Below are 24,266 nucleotides of genomic sequence, written 5' to 3' on the forward strand. Positions count from 1 at the left end.
ATTTTAATCTTGTTTTTAAGTTGCATTCATTCAACTTGTTTTTATTATTGGTTGTGAGCTGCCCTGAGCCCGGCCTTGGCTGGGGAGGGCGGGGTATAAATAAAATTTATTATTATTATTATTATTATTACACATGTAAAGCGCTTTTTCTTTGCCAATGTAGCTGAACTTTTGGAACTCACTGCCACAAGACGGGGTGGTGGCTAGCAGCTTAGATGGCTATCAAAGGGGATTGGACGAATGCGAGGAGGAGGAGGAGGCTACCAAAGTCAGGATGTCTATATGGAACCTCCAGCATCAGAGGCAGTGTACCATTGAGTACCACCTGTTAGAGAACAGAAGCTGCAGAAGACTTCTGCCGGCTGGTGGGCTTCCTGGAAGCATTCAACTGCCCCCTGTTCTCAACTATACCTACAGGTGTAACAAGAAAAGGGAGGTGGCCCACAACTTGAAGCTCTTCCCTGATTAGCAGAAGGCTTGTTGCCCTTTGCCCTGGGGTTAGAGGGGCTGCGGCAGGAGCATCTCTGTACCTCACCCTCCAAGTGTTGTTGTTGTTTAGTCATTTAGTCGTCTCCGACTCTTCGTGACCCCATGGACCAGAGCACGCCAGGCACTCCTGTCTTCCACTGCCCCCCGCAGTTTGGTCAAACTCAGTTTAGTCGCTTCGAGAACACTGTCCAACCATCTTGTCCTCTGTCATCCCCTTCTTTCCCAACATCAGGGTCTTTTCCAGGGAGTCTTCTCTTCTCATGAGGTGGCCAAAGTATTGGAGCCTCAGCTTCAGGATCTGTCCTTCCAGTGAGCACTCAGGGCTGGTTTCCCTAAGAATGGATACGTTTGATCTTCTTGCAGTCCATGGGACTCTGAAGAGTCTCCTCCAGCACCAGAATTCAAAAGCATCAATTCTTCAGCGATCAGCCTTCTTTATGGTCCAGCTCTCACTTCCATACATCACTACTGGGAAAACCAGAGCTTTAACTATACGGACCTTTGTTGGCAAGGTGATGTCTCTGCTTTTTAAGATGCTGTCTAGGTTTGTCCCTCCAAGTGTTACTGGAGCACAATTCCCTTCAGGCCCAGCCAACAAGGGTGAGTCTCTCTCAAGTGACTCGCAGGGCCAGGAGGCCACCCTAGTTCTGTCCCAGCAGAAGAGCGCTGTAGCCACAAAACTCACACTCTGCACTTGCCATAAATCAGTGGTTCCCAAACTACCCCCACGGACCGCTTGAAAACTGCTCAGGGTCTTAGCACCACTGTGCAAGATGTGGTGTGCTTTTTAATTTTTGCTTTTAATTTTATTTCTTATCGTTTGAATACTTTAGAATACCGGTTGTAATACAGGAAAAATACAATATAAGGAGCACGCTGCTTGCAAGATACGTTCGGAGAAAGATCTGCCTGTTGCACCGAGCGAAGAATCGTAGAATTGCAAGCTAGGAGGAATCCCAAGGGCCATCTAGTCCACCCGGTGAAATGCAGGAACCCTTCCCAGAGAACAGAGCGCGGATGTTGAATAAAACTGGGGGGAAAGCAGCCATTGAAATGCCATTGGAAACGAGAGACAGATAAGAGGAGATATGGTACAAAAAGTGAATAAGGAGTGGGCTATCTTTAAGGAATACATCAAAAATTATGTGGAAAAATTAGAATTTCTGACAGATACTGAGTGAATCCAGAAAATGATTAGATTGAAAGGAGAGTAAAGTTAAGATAAAAGAAGAGATTAAAGAAATAATGAAATGCATTTAAGCTAGTTGGAAAAATAAAGTAGCGTGACAAGAACGGCTGGAAGTCAAGTCACTTGGTGGGTGTCCGTATGGGGTAGGTGTGTAGGTACGTTGATATGTATGGTATACGTAGGTAAAGGTAAAGGGACCCTTGACCATTAAGTTCAGTCGCGGATGACTCTGGGGTTGCGGCGCTCATCTCGCTTTGCAGGCCGAGGGAGCCTGCGTTTGTCCGCAGACAGCTTCCGGGTCATGTGGCCAGCATGACTAAGCCGCTTCTGGCGAACCAGAGCAGTGCGCGAAAACGCCGTTTACCTCCCGCTGGAGCGGTACCTATTTATCTACTTGCACTTCATGCTTTCGAACTGCTAGGTTGGCAGGAGCAGGGACCAAGCAACGGGAGCTCACCCCGTCACGGGGATTCAAACCGCCGACCTTCTGATCGCAAGTCCTAGGCTCTGTGGTTTAACCCACAGTGCCACCCGTGTCCCTTTTTTCCTTCCGCGTCCCTTTCCCCCCGGTTTCCATAGGTTCAAAAGAGCCAGGTGCAAAGATGGAACAATAATTTGGGTATCAAAGAGATCTTAGCGATCGCCTTGTTCCAGCATTCAGTTATGTACAGTATAGGTAGGTATTATATAATGCAGGATGTTTTATGTTCTGAAAATCAGTGTGTTGTGCACGTGTATTGTGCAAATGTATATGTATGTGTTTTATATGTTAATAGTAATAAAAAAAGGAGACGGAGGGGGGTGCCCATCTTCGGCCACGAATCCAGAGACGCGCCTGGACCGCCTGAAGGTGTGTGGGGGGGGCGCCCTTGAAACAAAAGGCGAGGCCGGGCAGGCGACGGATCCCTCCGGATCGCGCAAACCCCGCTCGCCCCTTTCCTCGCCCGGGACGCTCTCAGCTCCCTGCCCCGCTCAGCCGCCAGGCGCCAAGCCCCGCCCCTTCCGCCTGCGCCTGCGCACAGCCGCGACCAAGATGGCGGCGCCCGCAGGAGGCGGCCTGGCCGCGCTGGTGAGCGAGGGGAAGGGGCGGCCGGGTTGCCATGGCGGCGACGTCGCCCCCCCCCGTCCCGCATCCTCACCGGCTCTCTTTCTCTCCCCCCCCCACCTTGCAGGGCGCCCATGAAGCCGCCGCCGCCGCAGCCGCCCTCTCGCTGCCGGCCGAGGCCTACGGGAACGACGTGAGCCAGGGGCCGGGTGGGGAGCGGGGGCGGGCCGGACCCTCGCGGGGACACGGGGAGCAGCCTGGGACCTCCTCCTCTCTCTCCTTCTCTCTCTTTGCAGCCCACCGTGGAGATGATCTGGGCCATGAAGGCCCACCAGCACGCCGAGGTCTACTTCAACGTGAGTCCTATGGGCGGGGGGGGGCAATAGGGGGGGGCTCCCCGCCGGGGGGGGATCCTCTGCCTTGCTAGGCCGCAGGAGGAGGAGGAGGAGGGGAGCCGGCCCTGCCTTTGGAGGGGACAACGGACCCGACACTGCATCGCCCCTCAAACTGGAACGTGTCCAGAGGAGGGCAACCAAAATGGTCAAAGGCCTGGAAACGATGCCTTATGAGGAACGGCTAAGGGAGCTGGGCATGTTTAGCCTGGAGAAGAGGAGGTTAAGGGGTGATATGATAGCCATGTTCAAATATATAAAAGGATGTCACATAGAGGAGGGAGAAAGGTTGTTTTCTGCTGCTCCAGAGAAGCGGACACGGAGCAATGGATCCAAACTACAAGAAAGAAGATTCCACCTAAACATTAGGAAGAACTTCCTGACAGTAAGAGCTGTTCGACAGTGGAATTTGCTGCCAAGGAGTGTGGTGGAGTCTCCTTCTTTGGAGGTCTTTAAGCAGAGGCTTGACAACCATATGTCAGGAGTGCTCTGATGGGGTTTCCTGCTTGGCAGGGGGTTGGACTCGATGGCCCTTGTGGTCTCTTCCAACTCTAGGATTCTATGATTCAATCCGGTCGCCCCCGCTCAGTATTAATTCGTCTTACAGTGGTATCTCTGATTACGTACTTAATTCATTCATTCTGGGGTCCGTTCTTAACCTGAAGCTGTTCTTAACCTGAAGCACCACTTTAGCTAATGGGGCCTCCTGCTGCTGCCATGCCGCCGGAGCACGATTTCTGTTCTCATCCTGAAGCAAAGTTCTTAACCTGAAGCACTATTTCTGGGTTAGCGGAGTCTGTAACCTGAAGCGTATGTAACCCGAGGTACCACTGTATTTGTTAATCACCCTTTGCCCTAAGGTTCCATTGTGGGTTCAAACACAATACAGTGGTACCTCGGGTTACAGACGCTTCAGGTTACAGACTCCGCTAACCCAGAAATATTACCTCGGGTTAAGAACTTTGCTTCAGGATGAGAACAGAAATCGCACAGCGGCAGCCGGAGGCCCCATTAGCTAAAGTGGTACCTCAAGTTAAAAACAGTTTCAGGTTAAGAACGGACCTCCGGAACGAATTAAGTACTTAACCCGAGGTACCACTGTATAAAAGCAACTTCCAAGTATAAAAACAAGGTGACTTCAAAGAAACATAAGCTTCCAGTGTCAAAAGACAAGGCAAAGAGGTGCATTCTCCAAGCCCTGGAGGATGACATGGAGGCTCCCAGGTGGAGGAATGGAAGGAGCAGGAGAGTGGCAAAAATGTCCCATTTGCTTTCCTAGAGCAGGTTTTAGGCATTTGGGGGCGGGGAGCTGTGCTTCTGCCTAAAGAGTGCCTGTGTGTGCTCAAGCACACTTATTTATTGCATTTATATCCACCCTTTTTTTCTTCCAAGAAACTCAAGGTGGTCACATGGTTCTTTTCCCCCTCTTTAAGCCCCACGTAGGTTAGGTTGAGGCAGTGATGGGCCACCCCCAAGCTTTCCCAGTGAGTTTCATGGCTAGCAGGGATTTGAACCCTGGTCTCCCAGGTGCCAGTCCTGCGGCAAAGCACTTTGCTTGGCTCACTTAATTCAGTGTACACACTTGAGGGCATCCCCACATCCAGGTAATTGATGTTTGTATGACAGCGGTGCTCTCCAGGTAGTTCAGGAGCAGGTGTTTCTGCTGGCTTTTCAGCTAGCATTGGGTAATATCTTCAGCAGTGACTGGTTCATTGTATAAATTGAGGGCTAGTTTTTGGCTGGCCCTGGGATCCCAGCCACTAATCTGATCACCAGTTTCCCTCCCACTGGGTTAGATAGAATCCAATTGCAAAATATCTCCTCTCTTCTCTGAGGGCATAATTGATGCTCAGCAAAGGAGCTCAGAGTTTCATGGCTGAGGAACTGTTATATAAGCTTCCTCTGGCCACAGAAACATGTGCAGCATGTAGGTGGGGCATCCTCCGCATTGTGGTCAAGAGCTCCCATTTCCACAGGAAAGGGAATATATATTTTTTCTGGTTTAGCCTTCATGCTCTGGACACCTTGGGCATAAAGCTGCATAAAGCACCCCCAACCTTAAGAGGGCATTGGGAGCAATACAGGACAACCCTTTCCTAGCCCCACAGCTTCAGCATTTTATGACTTTGGTGTCAGTTAGTTGGCAGGATTGGCCACATATTTGTCAAAGCCGCTTGGAGTCTGAGGTCTTGTCACAAAGTCTTTTCCTCCCATGTTTTGTAGGTGCTTTGAGTGTGAGTCCTACACCACAAAGCTGGTGTGCAGAAGGCTTGCTTCAGTCACTTAACGGCCTGGATGAAAGAGTGGTGGTAGCAGTCCTGTTTTCTGTTCTTCCCACTTAACCTTGCCTACTTTCCCCACGCGTAGCTCATTTCTTCAGTTGATCCCAAATTCCTGAAACTTACCAAAGCTGACGACCAGATCTACACTGAATTCAGGAAGGACTTTAACCATCTTAAGATTGATGTGCTCGACCCGGAGGACCTTAAATCCGAACCTGCTAAAGAGGTTTGTGCTGGGCGTGAGGCTTGAGGCTGGTTGCTCTTGAGACTCTTGCGGGGCAGGAAATAACCGAACGCTCTTCCTCCACAGAAATGGCGTCCATTCTGCTTGCAGTTTGACGGAGTAGTTGAGGACTTTAATTATGGCACACTTCTACGTCTGGATTGCAGTAAAGGTTACACAGAAGAGAACACAGTATTTGGTAAGGTAACTTTTTCCTGCTTTCAGTTGTGCTTCCTCTGGCCAGGTCATAGAGTCATATAGCTGTGGAGGTGGAAGGGATCCCATGAGCCATTTGGTCCAGCCCCCTGTATGAGGCTGATGCCTAGACTGGCTTTGCTGGTCAGTCCAAGAGCATCCTTGATTAAGGAAAATACGGCCCCTCCCACTGCACATGCACCCTCCCTCCCAGTCCTTTGTTCCACACTTCCTTTGCGGGGAAGTGAGGTGTATTAGTTGGAAACTGGAGTGAGATCCCTAAGTGTTATGCCCATCCTAAACAAAGTTCTCTTCCTAGCAACCAGGATCCAATTCTTCGCCATTGAAATAGCCCGTAACCGAGAAGGCTACAACAGTGTGGTCTACAACAGTGCCAAGAAAGCCAGCTCAGCCACAGAAGAGGTTAGCTCTGGGTGAGACGTTCTGCTCTTAGAAAGGACAACACATTCAGAATGGACAGGGATCATGGCTTTGCACCAGCATCAACTCTAGCCGAGCTGCAGACTGTTCCTGTTTCAAGGCAGAGGTGTAAGAGCCACAGCTGCTGCTGCTGGAATGTTGTTTAAGGTGCCAAAATGATCTAAATAATGGATTAACAGTGACGCATTTGTGGGCTCAGCCAAAGCAACAGACTCTGATAATGTCAAGAGTCCAAATACTATGGAAACGAACTCAACATTAAAAGCTAAAATGAAAAACAGCAGCAGGTGAGTCCTAATTGGTCCCTAGTTTTTGTACCCTCTCTCACTGATTCGCAAAATACAACAAACTTAAAAGCTGTGGGATGATCACAGGTAATCAACACAAACGACCATGTTAAATATGGTTACCAAGCTACAAGTCACACACTCAAAGCTGCCCTGTATCCTGACAGGGATATTCACCCACACTATGTAGGATACTGTCATGTTTCCCAAAAAGCAAATTGGCACCAATGATCTCAGAAAAATCTCGTAGGGTGCTGGTATGCTGTTCCATGCCTCTGTCTAGAACGGGTTGGCAACTTGGGGCCCATAGGCCACAAGTGGCCCACGGAGGTCGTTTAAACGGTCCACGAGCTGCCCCCGAACTGAGCTGCCCGCTCAGCGAGTCCCTGCACGCTGCGCTAAACTGGGGGAGCAGGGACTCGCTTCCACGGCAACGGAAATCGTGTCTGCGCAGACGCGATCTGGCCCACGGAGCGATCTCTGCGGGAGTGAACCAGCCCAGGCGAGGTAAACCTTGCCGACCCCTAGTCTAGAATGAGTGTGCCTGTCATGTACCTAAGGCACCCACCCTTGCATGTGCCTGAGCCAAAAGAAAAGAAAAAGGCTTCCTCAGTGTGGGTATTGACAGTTGAGGCTTAAAAGCAGCATTGTAAATAAACTTGAAGAGCAGCTCTTGTATTGTGCATCTGCTCTAGCCCTGAATGTGAAGGGTTGGCTGTGGAGATAAAAGATGGGTTCAGGGGAGAGCAACAAATCAGGTTTACTACCATATTCCCCTAGGTGCTCCTCTAACTTATCAGAGTATCGAAATATGCAGCATAAAAAAGGAGTTTGGAGAAGCAGTCCAGTGTTGTCCCCTGCAACAAGCCTGTACTGCACAATTGCATCTTATGTGGGGGTTTGGTTCCAATGGTTCTGTGTATACCGTATTTTTCGCTCTATAACACGCACCCGACCATAACACACACGTAGTTTTTAGAGGAGGAAAATCCATAGGCATGCCACCCGTAGGCATTCCCTCCATAACACGCACAGACATTTCCCCTTACTTTTTAGGAGGAAAAAAGTGAGTGTTATGGTGCAAAAAAATACGGTATGTAGAAATGTGTGCACTCAAGCCCTTTGAAGCCACCCCTGCACAAGCATCCCAGGGCTTCCAGAACTGATGCACACATTAGAGAGCTTTGCTTCCCCAGAAATCCAGAGAGCTCAAAAGCTTTTTTGCACTGTTAAGCGCTATGCCTCGCTTGCACCTGAAGTTACAGGATTTCAGCCAGCGGCCTTCAACTGCATATCATTGAAATTGCACAGATTGAATGCATGCAAGATGCGACCGTACTGTGTTTGCAAATGCTGTGCGTGAGATCCTCTTAACCTGGCTACTTTTGGAGATGGCTATGGTACCGTCGCCTCTCCTCCCGTCCCCCCTCTTGCCCCTCCGCTATATTTTTCCAGCAGGGATGAGGAAGCAAGCAGGTGCTAAGAGGGTTGCCTACTGCTGGTGAGAAGTTACGCTCTTGTTCCCAGGCACCCGCCTGTTGGCTCGTGGTCATTGCACACTACCGTCATTTAACGTCACACAAGAGTAACACTCTGGCCTGGTTCCACACAGCTCAGTAGAAACCACTGAAGTTTATTTGCAGCCACAATGCTTACACTGTATGCAGCAAACACCCTTACAAGTCATCCAGCAATCTGCTCACGCAAAAAGGACCCAACACACAGTCGCCAGAGGAGAAAGAACAAAAAAGAATAAAAACCGAGGAGGTGCTATCTGGGAAGAGAAACCAGGGCAGGTTAGGGCTGGGCTTGGGTGGGCACAGAACTAGCAGCAAGAAGAATGGGGAAGTACAAGGCAAACAGGTCATTTCCCCCATTATTTCCTCTAAGTAAATTTAAATATCGAAAAACTGATATTGGTGCAGCATTTTTTTTTGGAGGGGGAATGGACTTTTCTCAAGGGGATTTGTTACATGTCATGCTGGGCCTGCCTTGGTAGCTAGCCTGTGCCCAGTCCCCGCAGTCCCTACTGTAGACAGGCAGCAGAGATGACCTCAGGAAGCCCATGGCCAGGCTCTACAAGGCAAGGCAGTTCACCGAGGCTGCCTTTTGGGGAGGAGAGAAACTAGCTCAGGCCCTGAAGCAGATTCTCTATGCATTTTCCAGCAGCTGAGAAACAAGGAGGTTCACACACGGAGGGAAAAAGCCTGGTGCAATGTTCTGGGGAGGGGAGGCATGGACAGAGCAGCTCAGGCTTCCTTGGACTGGCCAGCTGGGACCAGGCGGGAAGAGAGCTGTGTCAGTTTGATGGGGCAGAAGGGATGGACACTCACGGAACAGCATGGAGCATGGCATGGCTTTGAGTTCCTAACAAGAAGGGGTGGGGAGGGGAGAAGGAAGATTGGGGTAGGATGGTGCAAGTTAAAAGGGATGTATAAGAAAAATATACATTTGGAATTTTACACTTCTTGTGCCTCTCTCTCTACACTGGTTACTAAATATAACTCTGCACTTTCACACCCCCTTGCCCAGGAACACGGCAGGCGGCCAGGAGACACAGCTTCCTCACTCACATACAACCCTCACTTCAGCATTGGTGCACTAAACTCTGTAAAAATTTCAGTCACACTTTTTTTTTTTAAACTTGAGTCAATATAAACCTTGTTCAAAATGTTATGAAAAAATGTACATGTTTATACAAGGCAGGCTGCGGCAGGACGCTGGGGTTCCTCTCCAACATTCACCCAGGGAAATACGCTGGTCTCCCCCTTGCTCCGCCCCCAAGGAAACGAGCCCCCTCTGCCCTGGTGAACTTTTTTTTTTAAACACCCCTTCCTCCTGCAGCCTAGCCCCAGGGACCAGCAGGGATCAGAAATGCCCTTTTGTCTTTCCATCGGAAAAGTTAACCTCCCCGGCCCGGGCCAGAGAGAGGTTCCTCGCGAGATGTCAGCTCATCATGTCGTTGCTGTTTACCCCATAGGCGGAGTTCTTCATAGAGTCATTTACCTCCCGCCGGAATGCAGACAGGTTCTGTGTAAACCTGCCAAGGAGACAAGCCAAAGCTGGGTTAGAAAGTGGGCAGAATCCACCACCACAAGATGTTAAGTCAACCTATTAAATACAGGCAGCAATCATTTTAAGATATGTCCAATGGACATGCGATCGCCATCGTGTGGGCCTTTTTGGGCTTGGAAGAAGGCAGAATGGGGTGAGGTGCACTTAAACGCGCTCTGCTGACACGCACAGGGACCGGGAAAAGGAACCCCCCACACGAGATGGTCACCATGTGTACTGACAACTGAACTCTCAGAATCACTTGGAAGACTGCTCAGTGAAGTATAAGGACAGCTCTCGATTTTGCTGCAGGGTTGTGAATTGGTAGCTTCATTTAAGGCAGTTTAAGAAAAGCAAATGAAAAGTGTATAGCCCTTTCTTGAGGCACAGCAAGTCGGCGTTTGGTAAAGACTTGCAGGGGTCATCATGTGTGTCCTGGTTTCTTGCGAGGTTCTTTAGACCCTGACTCTCTTCCCATTAAGTTCTACCCCTCTCCGATCTTCCCCTTAAATTTGCTTTAACATCCCCATTCTCTGAAAATCTCTGTTTTGAACAATAATTCTGTAATAATCAGCTGGAAAGTTAGGCTGATAGCAGCTGTGCGCACACATTCCCTGAAGCTGGGCCAATTGGTACCCGCAAAATATTCTGGGAATGGGTTTCCACAGCCACCCTAGGCAGGCTGTCCTATCCCTGAACTGCTCTTCAAGTTGGGAAGACATTCTTAATGGTTGGGGTGGAATGGCCGAAGCCAAGTCCGCTGAGCCACTAGTGCTGCCCGGCAAATTCCAAGCAGCTCTTAAGGAGCTCATGACCTCATATGTTTTCCAGTGGAGCAACGTTACAGAGAGAAGCTCCGGAGGCAAAGAGTCTCCCATGATGCCTGCGATGGCTCCTGGAGGGCCTTGAGTTGCTGGCAGCCTCAGGGGAGATTTCCATCCCCAGCTGTTATGCAGTCTGCTCTCTGCAGCAGAGGAGAGATACTGACCTATCGCGATTCTTGGTGAGCAAATTACGCTCTATGCCTTCCATGAGATTTTCGAAGCAGAGGTGCATAGCTTGCTGCTTCTCTGGAGGCTGGCTGTTCACTATACTGTTCCGTAGGTCTGAGAAATACTGGAAGGGGGAGAAAAGAGGGGATGCTGGTTAAGTTATCCAAGGGACTGTGCTGACACGAGTCAGCATCTCCTGAGCACTCCTTTTAAGGAGTCCCAGCCGTTGAACAACTCTCTAAGAAGTGCCTTACCTTTTCATTGAGCAGTATCAAACCAAGCAGAGGCCGAGACATGGACCACTGATTCCGGCAGTCCTCAAAGATGATGATATTCAACACTGTTGATAGCATCTAGAAGGAATGAGCAAAATCAAGCTAGCTGTTACACTCTTCAGAGATCGCAGGGACTTTTTTTGAAAAAGACGTATGACTGAATGGAACCATTGAAAGGGGGAAGGGTCTGCTGCATCTCTGCTTGTAGGCAGTCAGTCAAGGAAACATGGTAATGTGCATCCCCTAAGCACACCAGAAGACTCATCCAGTCTGTTCAGTGTGACCTGAATGAGCATGACAGGTAATGACGGGCATCAGCTACGTAACTACCCTTGCTGGGCTGGGTCGCAGGCTCTCTCTTGCCCCGTCCAGGAGCCTTAACTGAGCCTTGGCAGGTGCACACAAGAATAGCCACACAATAATTCTCAAGCTTGCACTGAAAGGAAGGAGTAGGGAGGTTGCAAATTAGCATCTTGTTGCAGGTGCTTCTCAACTGGCCTCTTGCGCAGGAGAGCTGAGGCACATCATCAGCTCTGGTGTGACAGGCTGCCAGCCCCATCAGGTCTCCTCTCCCCTCAACTGTTGGGGCAGCCATTCTCCACCAGATGGCCTCAGTGGGAGACACAGGAAACCGGGCTTGTTCCATCTGCTTTGCTAGATGCCCAGCTCCACCAGGCACCTCCTGCTCCTGAACTTTTTTTTTAAAATAAGATTGTAAACCTGTAGGTAGGGACTGTCTTGTTTGGATTGTATGCAAGCCCCTCTGGGAGTCATTTTGCCTAAAGAATGGGATTTGTTGTTGTTGTTAGTCGTGTCCGCCTCTTTGTGACCCCATGGGCCAGAGCATGCCAGGCACTCCTGTCTTCCACTGCCTCCTGCAATTTGGTCAAACTCATGCCGGTTGCTTTGAGAACACTGTCCAACCATCTCGTCCTCTGTCGTTCCCTTCTCCTTGTGCCCTCCATCTTTCCCAGCATCAGGGTCTTTTCCAGGGAGTCTTCTCTTCTCATGAGGTGGCCAAAGTCTTGGAGCCTCAGCTTCAGGATCTGTCCTTCCAGTGAGCACTCAGGGCTGATTTCCTTCAGAATGGATAGGTTTGATCTTCTTGCAGTCCATGGGACTCTCAAGAGTCTCCTCCAGCACCAGAATTCAAAAGAATCAATTCTTCGGCGAAAGAATGGAAATGCACTAAATAAATCAATGTTGGGCCTCAGCAATTCAGCTCTATGAGTGTCACAGGATTAGCCAAGGAGGCCACCGGCTGCCACCACTACCTGCACCCCCCCTTACCTGCTGGATCATCTCTGGGTGCTGCTGCATGATGTGCAGGAACCGGTCGCTCTCCTGCGTCAGGGGGGCAGCCCTCTTCTTGGTGCTGCGGGAGAGCTGCTTGAAGAGATAGGTGACAATGTGGTCCAGGCAGGAGCAGCAGCCAGTGCAAACCATGGTGTCTACAAAGACAGGAAAGAAGGGGAAGAGTGGGGTGACTCCCAATACCCCATATGAACCGACCCTGACTGTGATCGTCACCTGAGGCCCTTCTTTGTGTGCCTCCTCCACAGGAAGTCCAGAGGGTGGCAACATGAGAACGGGCCTTTTCAACAGTGGCTCCCCGTTACTGGAACACTCTCCCCAAGGAGGCTCGCCTGGCACCATCATTCTGTATCTTTAATTATCTGTCTAGTTGCCTATGGCTGCAGGCTTGTGATGCGTCTCAATTGCCCAGGCTCCTCCTCCTGACCCCTGTTCCACCACCACTGGCAGCTGCCTCACAGGGAGGCACCCCACCCCACAGGTCACTGGCCCCTTGGATCTTCCTGCCCACCTGCTTCCTCTGCCCAAACATCCCCCGACTCCTCAGGCTCCTGCCCATCCCTGGCACATCCAAGGAGACACACAGAGAACATGGATACACTTACCTAGTGCTGTGAGACCTTCCGAAATGGAAGAAAGAATATACATGATTACGTGCGGCTCCAGGCTAGCTATAAAATTCATGTGGTCCTGGGTGAGTACTTCCAGTAATGAATAATAGGACTGGCTGAGTTTAGGGTAGTCCTGCAAACAAAGAAAGGAAAGGAGAATGTGGGTATGAGAGATGTGAAGAGTCATATCCTGGCGCGTCCCAAAACTGCTACAGGGAGCAAGAGCACAGTGCTTATACAACCCCACTGCAACCCTGCTGTCAGAAGCAGTGTTTCAAAGCATCTCTCCCGTAACAGGGGAAATACAGCTTTTTGATTGTTGAGCTTGTGCAAGGCACTAGCCCATGTACTGTGAACCTTCAATACCAGAATTTCAAGGTGTGTGTTTGCAATGAGAGGTGGTAGGTAAGAGGAGGAATTTGTGGTTTTATTCTCCACAGCACACTTTCTCGTTCTTCAGCATCTACTGACCAACTTCCCATTTGGATCCCATGACGCCATGTTAACCCCATGGTTTTGTCTAGCAAGGGGCATTAGTAGCAACATGCAGGATTCAGTGCAGACCTTGTAGCACAGGTTGTCAAAAATAACATGGGGGGAAATACATAAAGGCACGCAAAAGGTGGAATCTTAACTGCAAAAGCTCTGAGAAGGAAAACATTGATAGCAGGTTGCCCATCTGTGGCGCAGAGTAACTGGAAACCAACTGTGACACTTGTGCACAGGCAGCGTAAGTAACACAAGGGGCAGCGCTGAGCCAGGATCCCACCAGTGCAAGGATTATCACTAGTGCGACAGAACTTCTTCTCCTGCATGCCTGCAAACCTGTTCCAGGGGCTCCTCAAACTCTCAAGCGGGTTTGAGGATTGTGCGGGGAGAAGTATTGTTGTGCTAGTGATAATCCTTGCTCTTATGGGAGGAGTTCGTGGAATGCTGCCCAAGGTGCCCCAAAGTGGGGGAAGGTTTGAGGGCCTGATGCCAGGCGGACAAGCTCACCAGAAGGTCGCTGTGGGGGATGGAGAGCAGGAGTTTGATGAAGGTTTGCAAGGCGTTGTCAAGTGCGTCGTCCCCATACAGACGGAACACACCGAAATTGACGTAGCTGCCGCTCAGGGCAGCTTTTAACATGGAGAAGCAGATGGAAATCCCTTTGAGCTTCAAGGCATACACTTGATCCTTCGGAACCTCCCCCAAGGTTAGGATGCGATTTCCTGCAAAAGCATTTTTTAAAAGGCTAGTTATCTCAACTCTGCTCAGTACATTTCCCCTTTAACCTCAGCCCAGAGTATATTATTCTCAGGAGGTCAAGAGAGAAGTGGAAGTCAAAAAGCCACACTGAATGTGCAGAAGGCCATTACTTCACTCTCAACATGTGGCATTCACAAGGGGGTGAGGCCAATACCAATTTTTATATTGATACAGAAAGGTGCTTTTTAATTTACTCCTGTTCTTAAATGTTATAACAGCATAGTTTGCCCTCTGTTGCTGCTCGCTATGAACTTTGGTTCTACTCTAAAATAATCCAAAAATACATGTGAATAACCTAGCACAGAATGTACCGTATTTTTTGCTCTATAAGACTCACCTTTTCCCTCCTAAAAAGTAAGGGGAAATGTGTGTGTGTCTTATGGAGCGAATGCAGGCTGCGCAGCTATCCCAGAAGCCAGAACAGCAAGAGGGATCGCTGCTTTCACTGCGCAGCGATCCCTCTTGTTCTGGCTTCTGAGATTCAGAATATATTTTTCTCGTTTTCCTCCAAAAACTAGGTGCATCTTATGGTCTGGTGCGTCTTATAGAGTGAAAAATACATAATTAAGAGAAGAAAAAGTGAGACTGTCAACAGCGACCTGGGAAAAGTGCCAGAGGGTGAGGAAGTTCTGGGGGAAGAGCCATGGCCTGGCTGTTTGTCTTTTGGCAAGGACTTTTCTCCCTCCTGCTCCAGGACTTCAGACAGCAGATCTGCTCCTTTAGAGGAAGTCTGTGACTGGAGAATGTTGCAGGCTGCCTCCCTGCCTCCCCCTGTTTAAGGCCAGTCACGGAGTGGGGCATCTCTTGGCCATCCACTGCAACCTAGTGCAGCCCATCAAGTGACACCCGTTCCCTCGAAAGAGACCCACCATAGGTAGTTATCATTTTACTCGTCTCCCGGAAGAGCAGGATGCCATTGGGTGAGGAGACATCAAACTGCAGCCTCTGGGATCTGGAAGGAAGCAACAAAGTTGTGAGTTGGCTGAAGTATGGGGAGAAAATGAGTTGGAGCTCATATAATGGCCAATGATAGGCCCATCCTCCATGAATTTAGCTATCCTTTTAAAAAGCCACCAAAAATAAAAAGCCATCACGGTCTCTTGTGGAATTCCACAGAATTCCACAGCTGCTCGTAGGACTACTTCTGGTTTGTCCAGATCTTCAGAGGCCCCTGCCAACAGAGGCAACCAGAGGGCAGGGGGTCTTCTATGCTGTTTCCAGGGAGAACTGACCTGGTTCCTGTGGTTACACTTAAGCTTCTGGTGAGTTTTATGTTGTGAACTGCCCTGTGATCTCTGGGTGAAGGGTGGTATCCGAATAAATAAATAAATAAAATAAACAAATGTTTAAATGTTCTCCTGTGACTGTTTCTTGCATTGCTCTTTGTTACTGTCAAGTCTGCTTATTCAGATTTATTTCATAAAATTTATACACAGTTTGTAAAAAAAAGAGGATAAAACATAAAAGGTAAAACAATATTATTATTATTAATAGTAAGAAAAAATGACAACAGTAATTAAAGATTTTCAAAAAGTTCAAACAACAATAAACGAAAAACAGATTAAAACTCACAACAGCTTTCTAAACATCTGTGAAGGCTTGTCTAAACCAAAAAAAAATTTTTTTTTAAAGCCAGCACCAAAAGAGTATAATGAAGGCGCCTGCTTGGTGTCAAAAGGCAGGGATTTCCAAAGTGTAGGTGCTGCCACACTAAAATAGTGAGTCCTTACAAATGCGGAATAGGTATTACATGGCAGCTGTAGTGGTGCCAGTTCCACTGACTGAAGCAGCCCAGTGGGTGTATATGGAGCAAGGTGATCTCGTAGAGAAGTTGATGGTGGTACCCTGGAAATTATTAACTGAAGGGCAGTGTTTATTAATTGTTTAACAGCACTTTGACACAAAAATAACAACCTGTTTAACTCTCTTGCCAATATCGGATTGTTAAAACCACTCCTCATCCCCTCTCTTCCCCTTATCCCAGCAAGGCCCCTGCAGATATAAGAATGGCCCCCTTGCATTCCTAGGCAAGTCAGCCCTGGCAGTTCCAATCCTCTTCCCCTAACCTACCTGTTGTGCACCAGCTCGGCCATCAGCTTGAGCACAGGTGTGGTGCAGGCTGGGTCGTGGTACCAGAGTTCAACAGCCCGCTGCAGGATTGGCATGTAGGATGGGTAGCTGTGAGGCAGAAGTTAAGGAGGCAACACTGCTTCCAGGATGACTTTAAATATTCAGGTTCTTAAAACTCAGGGTGTTATTTGGCTAAAGGTAGGAGGGCATGGGCACTCACAAAAGACACCTGACGTTGCCAGATTAGGGTGCAGATAATAAGTCTGAAAAGTGGATGAGTACTTTACTGGAGGGACGTGGGTGGCGCTGTGGGTTAAACCACAGAGCCTAGGGCTTGTCGATCAGAAGGTCGTCAGTTTGAATCCCCGCGACGGGGTGAGCTCCCGTTGCTCAGTCCCTGCTCCTGCCAACCTAGCAGTTCGAAAGTACTTCAAAGTGCAAGTAGATAAATAGGTACCACTCCGGCGGGAAGGTAAACGGCGTTTCCGTGTGCTGCTCTGGTTTGCCAGAAGCGGCTTAGTCATGCTGGCCCCATGACCCGGAAGCTGTACGCCGGCTCCCTCGGCCAGTAAAGCGAGATGAGCGCCGCAACCCCAGAGTCGGCCACGACTGGACCTAATGGTCCGGGGTCCCTTTACTGGATCCCTTTGGCTGCGATCCTGGTGGGATCCCACTGCCACCACTATGTCTGCACCTTATTTGTGGGTTCCCTTCCCTGGCCACAGTCATGCAGCCTCTCCAGATGTCAAGACAGGAGGAATTCTACAGGTGGCACTCTGTGGCCCGCAAGCCCTGCTTCTTGATTAGGGAAGATCAGGCAGTTTTGCTATTCCATGGAAATAGAGCAGATTAAGCCCAAGGTCTGGTAGGGGAGTCAATTCTCAATGAAGCAGCTGAGAGCCCGTCACCTGAGCTGCAGTATCATCAGAAGGGTTGAAGGCAACACAAGGCAGTTTTCAGCAGTGGCAGGAAGAAGTAAAGGGACATACATAAGGATTAAGGATACATCCACTCGAAGAGCATCATAAAGCTGGTCTTGGCGTTGAAGGCAAAGGCAATCCCCCTTAAATCTCTCACCAGGCCAACCAACGTCCTCTGTGTGAAGGGAGAAGTGTGGGTTAGGGGGAAGAAGCAACTGCAGAAATGGATACAGTATGATCACACCTTGTGCGCGGATTACGTTCTGAGGATGGTTCATACATGCAAAACCATGTGCACTAAAACCACTCCTTGGAACCACCCCTGCACAAGTATCATTGCCTTCCAGACCAAGGCCAAACAGGCCTTGCCCCCAAAGCAAGGTGGAAAGCTTTTAAAAATCCACCTTGCTTACCAGGCAAGGGCTCTGGGATGCTCTTGCAGGTCATCTGAGTTCCCCGAGAGTATCCCAGAGCCCACGTGCTGAGCAGGACTTGCCCATTAAGCAAGTTCCTTCCGTGGCAGGAAAACTCGGTGCAAAAGGAGCTTTTAAACTCTCTGTCTTGTGTGCATTTAAACTGTGCAATTTCAAATAGCCCATTTTCAACCACGCAAGGTTGAAATTGTGAGTCAATTGCACGTAAGATGAGATCGTGCTGTACTCCCTGAGCAACAGCATCGGAACACAGTTCAGCTCATTGCTCATCTTCCCCCCTTAGTGGGAAGACAGGGAGCACACTGCGTGCATCTCACTGGTGGTAACTTCCCTGGAGAGTCGCCAGACACCTACATCTACAGGCCCATTGTCTCATTTGATACCACTCAAAGAAGAACAGTGGGACTTACCGTATTTTTCGCTCTATAGGACGCACTTTTTCCCCTCCAAAAAGTAAGGGGAAATGTGTGTGCGTCCTATGGAGCGAATGCAGGCTCCCTGGCTTCAGCGATAGCAACGCGAAGCCTCCGAAGCGCAGAGGGAGTGCTCCCTCCGCGCTCCTTGGCTTCGCGTTGCTTTCGCTGAAGCCTGGAGAGCGAGAGGGGTCGGTGCGCACTGAAGCCTTCAGAGCGCAGCGTGCGTTCCTGCTGCGCTCTGCAGGCTTCAGGTTTCTTTCACTGAAGAGCTGCGCAGCGCCCCTTCAGCCAAGCGGGAGGAGAAATGGAAGGGGCTCCATTTCTCCTGCCGCTTCGCTGAAGGGGCGCTGAGCAGAGAGGGGGAGAATTATTTTTTCCCTGTTCTCCCCCTCTAAAACAAGGTGCGTCCTATGGTCCGGTGCATCCTATAGAGCGAAAAATACGGTGCTATGAATGTTCCTTGTGGTGGACGGAGGGTATCCAGAGGGAATTCTTCCTGCCCTCTCGCTCACTCTCAAGGCAGGGCTTGTGCCCAAAAGGCAAGCAAACTGAAGCATCCATCAGGAGGAGGCTTGGCACAACGCCACTGAGACCAACCAAAAAGTCTGAATAACTGGCGTTAAACTAAACCCCTCAAGATTAGGGAAGGAAGGAGAGGGATGCAACAGCCTCTAAGATGAACAGGTCAGGGATACAATAGCAGAGATTATCCAAATTACAGAAGCCCTAAGAGCCACAACTGGCTTACGCCAGCAGCAGCAAGACAGCCAGGAACTAATATAGCCCCAACTCTCCTGGAGCAAAGAGTACAGGCCACTATGGAGTAGGGCTAGGCAGCCAGCTCATCTCCTCCACGATGCAACCTCTTCCTTCTTACCAGGACTTCCCAAGGTCTCTGCTTGGGAGGCGGGATGATGGGAAAGTTGGTGCACCTATTTCTTTGACACGCTTTGTTGGGAACCTCAAATGAACGGTGTACTTTGCCATTCACCAGTCTTGGTGACTTAGCCAGGCAGCCTTGATGATGTTGTATCACAGCAACTGAACCCTGGTCTCTGTGTTCGTCCCAAGAGAAGGATAAGCTTTGTGAAGGCAATACAGGCAACAGTCTGAAAGTGGGCTCAGAGCTGGCGATATAGATTCCCAAGAAGTCTAGAGTGCCTCAGATACATTGGAACATGCAGGTATGCTTTACTATCAGAAGGGGTAAATCTGGTGGTTGCCTGGGCTCCTGTGATGGAGCAGAGTGCCTCCAGTGCACAAGATGAAAAGGTGCTCAAGATGCACAATTGCCTTCTAAGTCAACGTTTTCCCAGGCAAGAAAAATACTGGGCGTATACATCAAGAGGTGAACAAGACACATATCTCAGTTAGTTACTCTATTTGTTTTCAGTATTTAAAATGCCATTTGTTTTGTTATTTGTTTTCCATTACTGAACTGGAGCAGGTGCATTTGACTTAGTTAATCTCACATTTTTGTTCCCGTTTCTTTCGGTAGCAAACCTAGCTAGTCTTTTGCTGTCTAATTGCAGGGCTTTCCATCCAAATGCCATAAAACTGAGAAGCATCCTACAACTCTTTAACGGTATCAGACTTGCCAAATTTCAAATGGAGAGGACAAATGGCCCGTTTTATAGTCAACTTTAAAAGGTGCAGACAGTGCCTGACTGCTCTTTTCCCGCTCCCTGCAACCAGTACAAGCTGTTCCAGACAGTTTCCATTTTTTATCCCAAAAGAAACAAATGGCTTTTCCCCATTTAAAACTCATTCTTTTGAATTACCATTTGTTTTTATACTTAAAGCAAATGGGGTTCGTTCACTTTGTTTTTTTAAAATTCATTTCAAAAAGCAAACATACACCCCTACTGTACACCCCAAACATTTCTGAGAATCTGGAATTGTTTTGTACTGTGGCTATCAAGCAGATATTGCATTACCAGGGAGGCTGGGGTGTATTTTTCTGAAGACCCGGACACTGGTGACATTAACTGGTGCCTTCCTTTTGCTGGAGTCAATGTACGGCCAAAACTGTTGCTAGGATGATCCCCTTCTCCTGCGTTTCCCCTTCCCGCAGGAGGGAAGGTGTGAATTGTCAAGGGCACATTTGGCTGGGGCTGGGACTCTGGTTTATTCTAGGAGCGATGGTGTCATCTGACATCAACGCTGCGCCCCGATTCTGCAATCCTCTAGCCCCCAGATGGGCGGGGTACAAATAAAATAAGAGTAAGAATAATGTCTCAATTAGCATGTCATTGAGAACTTCTTCCCCGAATAGTTTGAAACTCTGAGCAGGAACCACAGAAAGGTTTGTTTTAGAGGTTGTTTCCATGAGTCAGTGTTTAAGCCATAAATTCATTCTAAGCACACCACCATCTTGTCGTAGGATGAGAAGAAAAGAGAAAAAAAGATTCATACAGGCTAGCATCTGCTGCCTGTGACAGTTTTAAGAGTCCTGTGAAATGATCAGGGCCAGATAAGAGAAAAAGCCAGGGACAGCCCCCCTCTGTTGCCAACTGGGGTATAAATGGGAGGGAAATAAATAAATAAATACCCATAATGAGAGTCCGTTTGCTGAGTGGTTGTCTGCCCACTTCCCACTGAATGAAATTAAGGACTGGCCATTGCTCTTTTCAGGACAGGATTGCACAAGGAGCCTGATGGCTTTACAGTCCAGGTGGCAGGTAGCATCCTGAAAGCTCAATGAGGTCTGTATGCAGTGAAAGCTCAATGAGGTCTGTATGCAAACACAGGCAGCCACCTAACTAAGCACTGCAGGAGGAGGAAGGGGAGAAAAAAAATATACTGGTAGCCAAAAGAGAACGAGGAAGTTCAGAGAGGCAGAAGGGCTCTGACAAACGTCTAGCCCAGGGGTAGGCAACCTAAAGCCCAGGGGCCAGATGCGGCCCAATCGCATTCTCAATCTGGCCCGCGGACGGTCCGGGAATCAGCGTGTTTTTACATGAGTAGAATGTGTCCTTTTATTTAAAATGCACCTCTGGGTTATTAGTGGGGCATAGGAATTCGTTCACCCCCCCCCTTCCAAATGTCTAGCTGTCTAGCCTCAACAGCAGGCATGACCAGGAATTTGAGGGGTGTGTGTGTTGACGGAGAGCCTCCTCCTAATGGCCTGATGCAGTATGCTTGATTTGTAGAAGACCTGCCTCGAGCCCAAGTCAAAGGATACCATCCTCCATTGACAGGTAATCCCTGCTTCAGATTCTGAAGGAGGCTGGCCATCACTAGAGACTGTATGTGGAAGAGCCCTCTAGGTTGCACACACAAGCTGAGAGAGAGCCTCCAAGCCAGGTTTTGCCAACCAGGCGCCCCCCTAGAAGTTTGGGACTCCAGTTCGCATCAGTCTCAGTGAGCAGGGCCATTGGCGGATAGGTTAAGCTGAAGTCCAGAATGTTTTGCCAAGCAGGCGAAAGAAGCTCTCCGTGGTTTGAAGGCTTGTGCGAGGAGGTGGCTGAAGATTGGGGGAGCGAGAGTGGGACCTTCCTTACCTTTGCCTCCTGCTCATTGAAGGTGTTGGTGCTGAACATCTGCGCCACCGTCTCAAAGGCAGCTGTGAGGGGCAGCATAAACTGCTCATACTGATCCTCATCCTCCCCTGGAAGAGAGGCATGAAGGACTGTTATCTTCTACAGCCCTGTGCACAGCAACACACGCCACAAATCTGGGCTCGCCGTCAGCAGAAGTAATTCTCTTCAATTGGCCTGTCTAGTGAACTTTGGGGTGCTAATGTGTACAAGATAAAGATCAATATTCAGATTCCTCCCCACCCCTGCCTAGCAGATTTGTTTGCTTTACAGGAAGTTAACTTATTAACTGCCCCCACCAATAATTAGATTAGTTAAGACTAGAAGAGTCTAGTGGGCCCGTAAGAACAGAGTGCAATACCTAGGTCCACCATGAGGAGGCGCCCAAGTGCAGTGTAGAAAGTTGTCCGACATCTCATATCACTCAGGTTGGACTGATTGTTAATACCCAAGAACGAAAAGTGCTCACTCTGTTGAAGAACAAAAATTAGGTTATTGAGGAGCAGCTGGTCAGGGGGTGAAGGGGCAGGTTTTGTGCCTGGCTTGTGCTCACACTGCCCAGTCAAGAGCACACTGTCTTCCTTACCCTGCTTTCGGCAGTTGGGGCAGCTTGACTAGAATTTGGTCATCAATCCCAGCTGTCAAGTGCGTGTAACTCCACTAGATTACTTACAATGCACAGGATTTTTCACTTACTGAAGTGTCATGATTTAGGCGTGGTTTTGAAATTCAATTTGAACGGTCAACAGAAGTGTGAATAACGGGAAATCATAGCAAAACACCCTCTTTTTAGTATTTACTTGCACAATTTGTAGCACTTTAGCTAGCATTTGAAATGCTATCGCCAATACTAGCCAGCCATAGAAAGGCCTGGACCTGTGCATACAAGGCAGAGCTGCCATGAGCTTGTGGGGCACAGCGGTCAAATGTGGATGACTCAAGTCAAATGCCCAAGCATTGTAAAGGTAACAGGCGAAGCAACTTTGAACCGGTCTGTATCCTGAAAATTAACAACCGCAAAAAGCTATGCAAACCCTTACCCAAAAGGACTAGAACAGCCTAGAAAACAGACCTCTTTAGCACCTTCCAGAGGTCATTAGCCATACACTCTAATGGGAAAGAAGAAGGCAAGGATCCTGACACGCTTCTCTTCACAAGGGCTGGGGGCATGTGTTTATTTAAAATAGTTTAATCCCAGGCTCAAAGCAACTCTCATACACTCCAGAAAAAACCATTTTGCATACTCTCTACACCAGGGGTAGGCAACTTAAGGCCTGTGGGCCGGATGCGGCCCAATCGCCTTCTAAATCCGGCCCACAGACGGTCTGGGAATCAGCATGTTTTTACATGAGTAGAATGTGTCCTTTTATTTAAAATGCATCTCTGGGTTATTTGTGGGGCATAGGAATTGGTTCATTCCCCCCCCCAAAAAAATACAGTCCGGCCCCCCACATGGTCTAAGGGACGGTGGACCGGCCCACGGCTGGAAAAGGTTGCTGACCCCTGCTCTACACAGCAAGAGGAACTGGTCTCTCTCTTGCTTCTGCTTGTATTTCGGATGCTTTGATATCTCAGATCCAGGGTTGCGGAGATGTGTACAAAGGAGATGACAGACAAGATTAGAAACTCATGGAGAGGGGGCTAAGGGGCCTGCCTAGTTACCTGGGGATGCAATAGTCATTTCCAGGCAAGCAGAAAGACAAGGCTTTTATAAACTGAAAGGTTTCTCTCTTTTTTTCAGGTTGCCATTATCCTACAAGGGACTAACAGAAGGGCAGGTCTGCAGGCTGGATTTAAGGGTCCAAAACAGTCACAGCAGACATCCCAGAGCTCCGTTGCCATGTGGATTTGGGGACAAACCTTTGTAGGAAGGACAATGGGTTCTGCCCAAGAACAAAACAGCAGGCTTCTGGCAATCTTGAAGGGCGGCCGTGTTTCAAACATGTAGCCCAGCCTCTAGATCTGTGGTTCCCAAGGTGGGTGGTATGGCTCCTTCCAGAGTGTGGGGGATGACCTGGGGGGTGCTAAGAGGCAGGAGGGCAGCAGAGGGGCACCGGAGGTGTACATGAGTGATAGGCTTTGAAAACCTGGCATCAGTGGATCGAGTTCACCAATTTTGTTTAATTAACTGAACTAAATAGTTTGGATAAATGTACAGTTAATGGTTACTGTTTTGAATTTTATTGTGCTATTATCTGCCTTACTGGGCTGTGCAAACCACTATTCTGTATGTTATCTATAGGGCGGGGGGGACAATGCGGATAAGCTTATGGAACTGAAGGGCTGGGACCTCAAAAATGTTTGGGAACCACTGATCTAGAATAACTCATTTGTGGCATATCTACAAAGACTACTGAGAAACTGAGCCTAGAATGCTGGGGGTGTAGCATGGGAATCGGGGGGGGGGGCGCTTCTCCCACTCTACGTGCACAGATGCTGCTAGTACTGCTGCCCTCAATTCCTCAAGTTACAGTCTCTCTCCATCTCTGTCTGTCTCTCAGATTGTCAGCACAGAGGCCTCCCATGATGATTCATGCATGGATGTAGGAGAATTTTGCCATCTAGAAGCACGGCATGAAAAGCCACCACAGGGGGGCAGCGCAGCACAAGCAACAACCCTTGAGAGAAGACATGAGAGCTGCCATGTATTCAGCAGAGACCTTGGGAACAGAAGCTACCCGGGCCAGGAAGACTTCATCCTAAGGAACAACCAGGGACACCTTTCACAGTGCAAATTCACTCAACCTCAGTGAAGCACCAGAGATGGCTGAAATCTTACCGTGTGATTGTTCAGCATGAACTGCACAGCGCTGAGTTTCACCAGTTTCCTAACGCTGCTGTAGGTAGAAG

The 24,266-nt window shown here is 49.0% G+C and overlaps 2 protein-coding genes and 1 long non-coding RNA gene across 3 annotated transcripts in view; 2 read left to right on the forward strand and 1 right to left on the reverse strand.

The window, feature by feature from the left end:
* Positions 1-2,694: 2,694 nt before the first annotated feature.
* Positions 2,695-6,539, forward strand: PBDC1 (polysaccharide biosynthesis domain containing 1). The gene is made up of 6 exons (XM_083629744.1): positions 2,695-2,747; positions 2,851-2,916; positions 3,020-3,079; positions 5,483-5,623; positions 5,708-5,819; positions 6,135-6,539. Exons 1-6 carry the CDS (start codon positions 2,712-2,714, stop codon positions 6,251-6,253), a joined length of 534 nt encoding a protein of 177 aa, XP_083485870.1. The 5' UTR covers positions 2,695-2,711; the 3' UTR covers positions 6,254-6,539.
* Positions 6,540-8,145: 1,606 nt separating this feature from the next.
* Positions 8,146-24,266, reverse strand: part of XPO7 (exportin 7) — a 47,425-nt gene continuing 31,304 nt past the window's right edge. The window contains exons 17-28 of the mRNA XM_083629316.1: positions 24,196-24,259; positions 21,778-21,886; positions 21,381-21,487; positions 17,114-17,202; positions 16,108-16,215; positions 14,907-14,989; positions 13,786-14,000; positions 12,784-12,922; positions 12,155-12,315; positions 10,844-10,942; positions 10,586-10,713; positions 8,146-9,583 (exon numbers count right to left, since the gene is read on the reverse strand). Of these exons, the coding sequence (XP_083485442.1) occupies positions 9,490-9,583; positions 10,586-10,713; positions 10,844-10,942; positions 12,155-12,315; positions 12,784-12,922; positions 13,786-14,000; positions 14,907-14,989; positions 16,108-16,215; positions 17,114-17,202; positions 21,381-21,487; positions 21,778-21,886; positions 24,196-24,259 (1,396 nt within the window). The 3' untranslated portion in view covers positions 8,146-9,489. The remainder of the gene's footprint in view (positions 9,584-10,585; positions 10,714-10,843; positions 10,943-12,154; positions 12,316-12,783; positions 12,923-13,785; positions 14,001-14,906; positions 14,990-16,107; positions 16,216-17,113; positions 17,203-21,380; positions 21,488-21,777; positions 21,887-24,195; positions 24,260-24,266) is intronic.
* LOC310769966 lies at positions 11,115-11,563 on the forward strand. Its single transcript, XR_014551898.1, has 2 exons — positions 11,115-11,426; positions 11,470-11,563. It is a non-coding gene; the product is annotated as an uncharacterized lncRNA (long non-coding RNA).

This window comes from Podarcis filfolensis (assembly GCF_964270895.1).
Source record: "Podarcis filfolensis genome assembly, chromosome: 8".
NCBI classification, from domain to species: Eukaryota; Metazoa; Chordata; class Lepidosauria; order Squamata; family Lacertidae; genus Podarcis; species Podarcis filfolensis.